The sequence below is a fragment of the Sesamum indicum genome, linkage group LG9 (genome assembly GCF_000512975.1).
Source record: "Sesamum indicum cultivar Zhongzhi No. 13 linkage group LG9, S_indicum_v1.0, whole genome shotgun sequence".
Classification (NCBI taxonomy): Eukaryota; Viridiplantae; Streptophyta; class Magnoliopsida; order Lamiales; family Pedaliaceae; genus Sesamum; species Sesamum indicum.
This window is the reverse complement of record NC_026153.1, coordinates 3,670,916-3,677,818: the sequence shown is the minus strand read 5'-3', so window position 1 is coordinate 3,677,818 and position 6,903 is coordinate 3,670,916. Positions and strand designations below refer to the sequence as shown.

The 6,903-nt window shown below is 39.5% G+C and overlaps 1 protein-coding gene across 1 annotated transcript; it reads left to right on the top strand.

The window, feature by feature from the left end:
• Positions 3,451–5,906, top strand: LOC105170482 (calcium uniporter protein 6, mitochondrial-like). The gene is made up of 2 exons (XM_011091251.2): positions 3,451–4,158; positions 5,142–5,906. The coding sequence occupies exons 1-2, from the start codon at positions 3,748–3,750 to the stop codon at positions 5,625–5,627; spliced, it is 897 nt and encodes a 298-aa protein (XP_011089553.1). The 5' UTR covers positions 3,451–3,747; the 3' UTR covers positions 5,628–5,906.

Sequence of the window (6,903 nt, the reverse complement as noted above, 5' to 3'; positions counted from 1 at the left end):
TCGTTCAATGATTTGATCTCTTCCATTATTCTATCAAATTTTCGAGGATTGTCTTCGGCCCCTGCTCTCCAGCACATATCCTTCAACTGGATGTTCTTGAATTTTGTGTTAAAATTTGAGCAGACATGCCGTAAACAAAATCGATGTACTCCGCGGGGAAATTTGAATGCGGGCACATAATTTATAGCATTGATCAAACCAGCATGCCTGTCTAAAATTAAACAAACTCGATCATCCTCTGACGGGCACAAATATTTGGAAAGCATTCGGAGGAACCAACGCCATGACTCAAGCGATTCTTCGTCTACGAGTGCAAACGCTAACGGCAGCACCTGCTGATTTGCATCTAAAGTTACTGCTACCAGCATTTTATGTTTGTACTTCGTGTACAAATGTGTTCCATCCACGCTAATAACGTTACGACAATAACGATATCCCTCAATACATGGTCTGAAAGCCCAGCAGATGTGTTGCGATCATACTCTTTCCTAAGTTACCATGGTCAACAGAAATTTCATTCATCAGACATGTATGTGGTCCGACGTACCTGGTAACTTTATATAATCCCATATTTGGTTTGAAAATGGCCCTTAGCATCCAACAGCACCCAGTCTGTGCATCATATTTGCAAGCGACTTTCCATAAGTTTTTCTTGCTCTCCACCACCCGGTATTCTCGTCTTGCAAACCGGACCGAATAATCTTGCACGCTTCCTTTTAAATGGTCCTTACTTTTAAACAACATCCCGTTGGCGAGCTCCCCAGTGTTAGAGTCATAAAAATTACCCCACCTACCAGTAGGGATATCAATAGAGTCAGCAGGGACTTCTGGATGTGTTGTGCTAAAAAATGGAATGTCCGGATATAGGGTCATTCGGTCAGGCATGGCAGGCATGTTCAAGTCAAATTGCTCTTGTGCATTCTCACCAAGAACATCCATCATAACAGGTATACTTACGTCACCATCATCGTCATTATTCTGTTCAATCTGTTCTGGCAGATCGACCTCATCAGGTTCTGAGTCAGCTTGCTCAGTGTTCAACAAACTATCAGCTTCGAACTCGGCATCTTCATCATCGCATTCAGATGAATCCACATAATCCGATGGACATGCATAACCCGATGACCCTGAATATGCAGCCGGACCTGAATATGATGATGGGCCTGCATACGACGATGGACCTGCATATGATGATGGGCCTGCATAGGACGATGGACCTGCATATGATGATGGGCCTGCATAGGACGATGGACCTGCATATGATGATGGGCCTGCATAGGACGATGGACCTGGATAATCTTCATTAATACCAAACCGGCCCATTTCTTGAGTTACTACTGGTAAGCTCGGCAAATCTTGGGTTATCATAGACATATACGTTCCCCAATCACCAACAGCTGAGTCATCGGGTACAGCTTCTTGCTGAACTTTTTCCGCTTCGACAAAAATATCAATCGACACATATCCATTCACCGGATTTAAAAAAAATTTCATATCACGATCCTTTTTAATTGCCAACAACATCTCATTCCTTTGGCCAAAATTAAATGTTATGTATTTAAAAAATATATTCAGTTTAACATTATTCCACCGCGATAAACAACCGCGGTGTCACAGACAATAATACAGAAAAATTATTTATCACCGCGCTATCTTAGCGCGGTGTCAGCGAGACTGGAAAAGCAGAAAAGTAATCTCCGCGCTCTGTTAGCGCGGTGTCAGGTACGAAAAAAAAACGTGAATAATGAGCAACCGCGGTGATGAACCGCGGTGGCTCATTCTTTATTTTTTTTTAAAAATTTTATATGCCACCGCGGTGGCATATTAAAAAATTATTTTTTTTAATAATTTTGTGTCACCGCGGTGAGCTACCGCGGTGACACAGGAGATATAATTTTTTTTAATTGCCACCGCGGTGAATCACCGCGGTGGCTTTTTAAATTATTTTTTTTTTACCGCGGTGACATAGTAAAATCCTTTTTTTTTTTATTTTAAATTTTGGTGAACCGCGGTGGCTCATTCTTTATTTTTTTTTAAAAATTTTATATGCCACCGCGGTGGCATATTAAAAAATTATTTTTTTTAATAATTTTGTGTCACCGCGGTGAGCTACCGCGGTGACACAGGAAATATAATTTTTTTTTAATTGCCACCGCGGTGAATCACCGCGGTGGCTTTTTAAATTATTTTTTTTTTTTGAAATCTATGTCACCGCGGTAAGACACCGCGGTGACATAGTAAAATCCTTTTTTTTTTTATTTTAAATTGTGGCACCGCGGTTTTTCACCGCGGTGCCGCTCAGAATTTTGAAGGATTCAAAATCGCACCAGATCTATAATTTTCGGTTTTTCACCGCGGTGCCGCTCAGAATTTTGAAGGATTCAAAATCGCACCAGATCTGTAATTTTTTTTTTTTTTTGCATTATTTAAATAATTGTACCAGTTATAAACTGCCCCAACAAAAGCTTAAAGGGCATATTTTGCAAAAATGGTCAACGCACTTTGGCCCTTTTCTCATTCTTTTAATCCAAAGTTAAGTCCACAAAAAGAAATGGAATTTTCTTTTGAGTAAATTACATCGAGACCCCTTCAAGTTAGCTTAATTATTTAAACACCCACTATTTTTATAAAATTATAAGTGTACCTCTTAAATTTATATCGACACTTTTTCAAAGAAATAAACTTACGCAAACACCCCTATGAGATACGTGAACACGCATTCGTCATTTTGTCTGAACCGACCAAAGGGATGGGGAGAGGCTCAAACCCTAACACCAGCTTTGAATGGTGTGCTTCACCATTCACATTTCACACAACGTTGGAAAATGCATTAAATTTTTCAAGATTTTTATTTGAGATAAAAACTCAATTTATTTCTTTTTATTTTTATTTTTTCTTAATATAATATAAAAATCCAGGATGAACGACCAGTTATACTAATTCAATCAAAAAATTTGAGTTTGAGTTTGTGAATGTCTATTTTTATATTAATTTATCATTAAAGTTCCAAATCTTACTATTTGTTATATAATTTATTTAAAAAGAAGTTATTTATAAAAAATTAATTTAAGTGAAAATTTGACTATATCTAAAATAAAAACAGGGCAATTCTTGAATTATTCATAATTTAGCTTATCAATATAAAAAGATTAATCAAATTATTTATATAAAAAAAGTAAATAGAATTAAGTTCGACCAATCCAAATTAAAATATGGCAATTATCAAATTATCATAATTCAACTAAAATATTAAAATTAGTACCAAACTCAATTAAAATAAAATTCAAACTTGTAAGAATTAAAAATAGAATTTTAATATAAATCCAAATCAAACTTAATCAACGGTCACCAACTCATCACAGATCACTACACACACACACCGGCCCCCCCACCCCTCCCCATCCCACCAATTCCAGTTTCCTACTCCCTTCCTTCAACGACTGCAGTTTCAACTATGACACGCTCTTAAATTCACCGTTACTATACGTATATATATATATATATGTATATATATCCTTCATCTTGCACTCCCTTTTTCTTCGTTTCTTGGTTTTTGTGCTCTTCTCCTCGTTGAGATTCACCCCCTCTTTTGTTTGGGTTTTGGTTTTCTTGATGTTCATCAATGGCGGACGACATAATCTAGCGATTGCTGTGAATTGAAATCCGTATCACGCTCGTTAAAGGACGTTGGTTTTTGAAACTGAAAAGGATTTAAAACAGGGATTTGGGAGTTATAGTTGAGGAAGAATGTGGAGGAATCCAGGTACCATTTTGTTGAAACAGGTGTTCAAGTCGGCCGTGAGACCCGCCAGGCCGGGACCCACTTTCGGTTCATTCAACTATTGCAGAGGATTTGTGGGTTCATCGTTTCGCCGCCACTGCAGCTCCGCCGCGGGCGGCGGAGGTGGGAGCGGGGACGAGAATGAGCTGACGTATGCGGAGGCGAAGAGGTTGATGAGGCTGGTGAATGTGGAGGCGCTGAAAGAGAAGCTAGGAGTGGAGGACAAGGAAGTGATCTCGTACGCGGAGCTCTTGAGAGCCTGCGAGAGCATTGGCGTCGCTAAGTCGTCGGATGAGGCAGCGGCCTTCGCTAGAGTTCTTGATGAAGCTGGTGTCGTTTTGCTCTTCCGCGACAAAGTCTACCTCCATCCTGATAAGGTTTTGATAATTTTTGGGTTCTCAATTTTGCTAATTCTTTTGTGTTTTGATGTGGACAACAGATTTTTATGAAGGGTTGTGGTAGAATGGTGTGGGGTAAGCTTGATCTTTTGTGCCCAAATCTTGATTTTGTGTATGGTTCAGGAACAGGGGAGAGTGATATAGGTACCCCAAGGCGGACCCAGAAAAATTAGAAGCAGGAGGAGGAAAGGGGAATTCAGTTTTGTGATTTTGGACTGTGGATAGCACTGATTAGGACAATATATTTTATAGATCTTGTTGGGGAAAATGTGATTGAACTTGACTTGTTCGATTGATATGGGTTGAGTGGTCAAGCTACATTGACTGTTAAACGGCTGGAGTATATTGAACTTGATGTTTCGGGATTGTTTTTTCAGTTGATGACTCTCATTTTACAGGGTTGCCTAACCCTGGAGCGTTGATTTCTTTTCATGAATGTGAATCTAATTTTGCGTGGTTCCTTCTCCTTACGTCGTCTGGAATTACTAAATGCAGTCGTGAACTCGGATAAGTTCTTGAATGTCCATGGGTTTTTGAGGTTTTGGGTTTTCAGATTTGAGCTGGATGGCAGTGTTGTTTTGATGGTTGTTGCTCAGTCTTCAAATATAATTACCAATAGTTATTGCTAAACGCATCTTTGACATGCGCAAAGTAGAGTTTTCCATGTTAACCATCTATCTAGTTTTATACTAAATGTGGTCAGAACAACATAACAAAGCTTTTAACTTTGATATGCTTAGAGTACATGATTTTGTATTAGAGAGACTTGGTGATGATGCACTGACAAGTTCCTTTTTGTCTGAGGTGTTTCCAAAACATGCTGGTGATGTGAGGCTGTTGAAAAATCCCAGACTTTGAGATTTTGCTATTGATATGATAAAATTGCATGTGACTTGTGTTTTGGTTGATAGAGTTAGTATGAAGATATGGCCTCTCATTCCTTTCTATGGATCTCTATTCAGGTCGTTGATTTGGTTAGAAGGGCAGTGCCCCTTGCGCTTCTACCTGAAGATGACCCATGTAAAGATGAGCTCAAGAAACTGGAGGAGAAGAAGGAAGAGATCGATATGCTGGCTCACAAACAAGTCCGTCGCATATTGTGGACTGGGTTGGGATTTAGCGTGGTACAGGTCGGACTCTTCTTTCGTCTGACATTCTGGGAATTTTCTTGGGATGTGATGGAGCCAATTGCATTTTTCACAACCACAACTGGGATAGTCATAGGTTATGCCTACTTCCTGTTCACTTCAAGAGACCCAAGTTACCAAGATGTGCTGAAGAGGCTCTTCCTCTCAAGGCAGAGAAAGCTCATTAAGAAACATAATTTTGACATGCAGAGGTTCATGGAGTTGCAGAAAAAATGCAAGTCCTCTCTGGATCCATGTACATCCATCAAAAGGCGGCTGGGAGTAGAGTTGGAACCAGAGGACCTTTTACATGATCGTTAATGCCGGATCTTTCACAAAGATTTGTGTCTTTTAAAGGCACTTATTTGACAATTAACCAAAAGCTCCTGTTTTTCTTTGAGGGAGTTCATACATGCCAAGTTTTTCTTGGTTGCCTCTACCAATGTTTAGAATGACTATTAGATTTTTCAGTACTTCCTCTAGACGAGAGAGGATACGGAAAGGATTCACGCTGGCACTTGTAATTTGTTTACACAGTCACATATAATATTGTATCAGATACATATTTGGCCTAAATTATTCTTCTTCTTATGTTTTATATTTGCCTTTTCTTCTTCAATTCCAAAATTGCCTTGCAGATTGGTGTATGATTGTTCATGGGCAAAAATGGAAATCATGGTGACATAGAGTGCCTTACATTACCCAAAACTCATTGGCTTATACTTTGGGTCGAGATTGGGCTTTATTCATTTGAACAGGCTCTTCTTTGCTGTGATTAGCCATTTTACAACATAAATCTTGTCTCTGTCACCTAATTATGAATGAACCTATATCCATGACGGAGCAAGAGCAATCTGCTGATGCATGATCTGTTGAGACTAGTTTGTTATGTGCTACGCTGAAGTTGTTTCTTGCTATAGCTGGACAGTAACTTAGATTGTCTAATGCTATATGATACCCTCTATATCTAAATGAATGTAACTGGAAAAAGCTTCTTTTTGCCTCTCCTGTTGCCATTTTCTTTGCTCTCCTAACTTGATGCTAGAGTAGCTACAGCTTTGTAACCTTGCTGGTTTATTGTTCATCATACTTCTTGCAGTATATTAATGTGAGGTACAGTCATTGACGCAAACTGAAGAATGACAGCCTCTCATAACATGGATATTGTGTGTGTGTGACTGGAGTGGGGTTTAGAGTAGAGGATTTGGACGTTGGAGTCAGTCATGGATACAGGCTCTGTGCAGTCTGGACTCACAAAAACATATTTGCCAATGCTGTGTAGGAATCTGTGACCTGATCATATTGCAGCATCATATCAGAGTTTTGAGAATTGCCACATTCACTCGGCTGCAGTTGATGGTTGGACTCTTGATTGCTATTCTCCACAAACGGAAAGCTTTGACAAGATGCTACCAAAGACAACGCAACAGAGAGTTGTGCTCTGAGAGTCGCATTTTCTGCCAGAACTTCATCTAATTCAGACTGCAGTCCAAAAACCTGCTTTTGAAGAGAAGCAATCAGAGCAACACATCCGTAAACTGGCTCCTGGAGCCTTGCTGTGGCCTCGTAAACCAAGCTGGTGACAGCATCTCCTCTA

Excerpts from the sequence above, each read along its gene's own strand:
- LOC105170482 (XM_011091251.2), top strand. The coding sequence starts at position 3,748 with ATGTGGAGGAATCCAGGTACCATTTTGTTGAAACAGGTGTTCAAGTCG. Across the intron at positions 4,159-5,141 it reads TCTACCTCCATCCTGATAAG|GTCGTTGATTTGGTTAGAAG; the intron begins GTTTTGATAATT and ends ATCTCTATTCAG.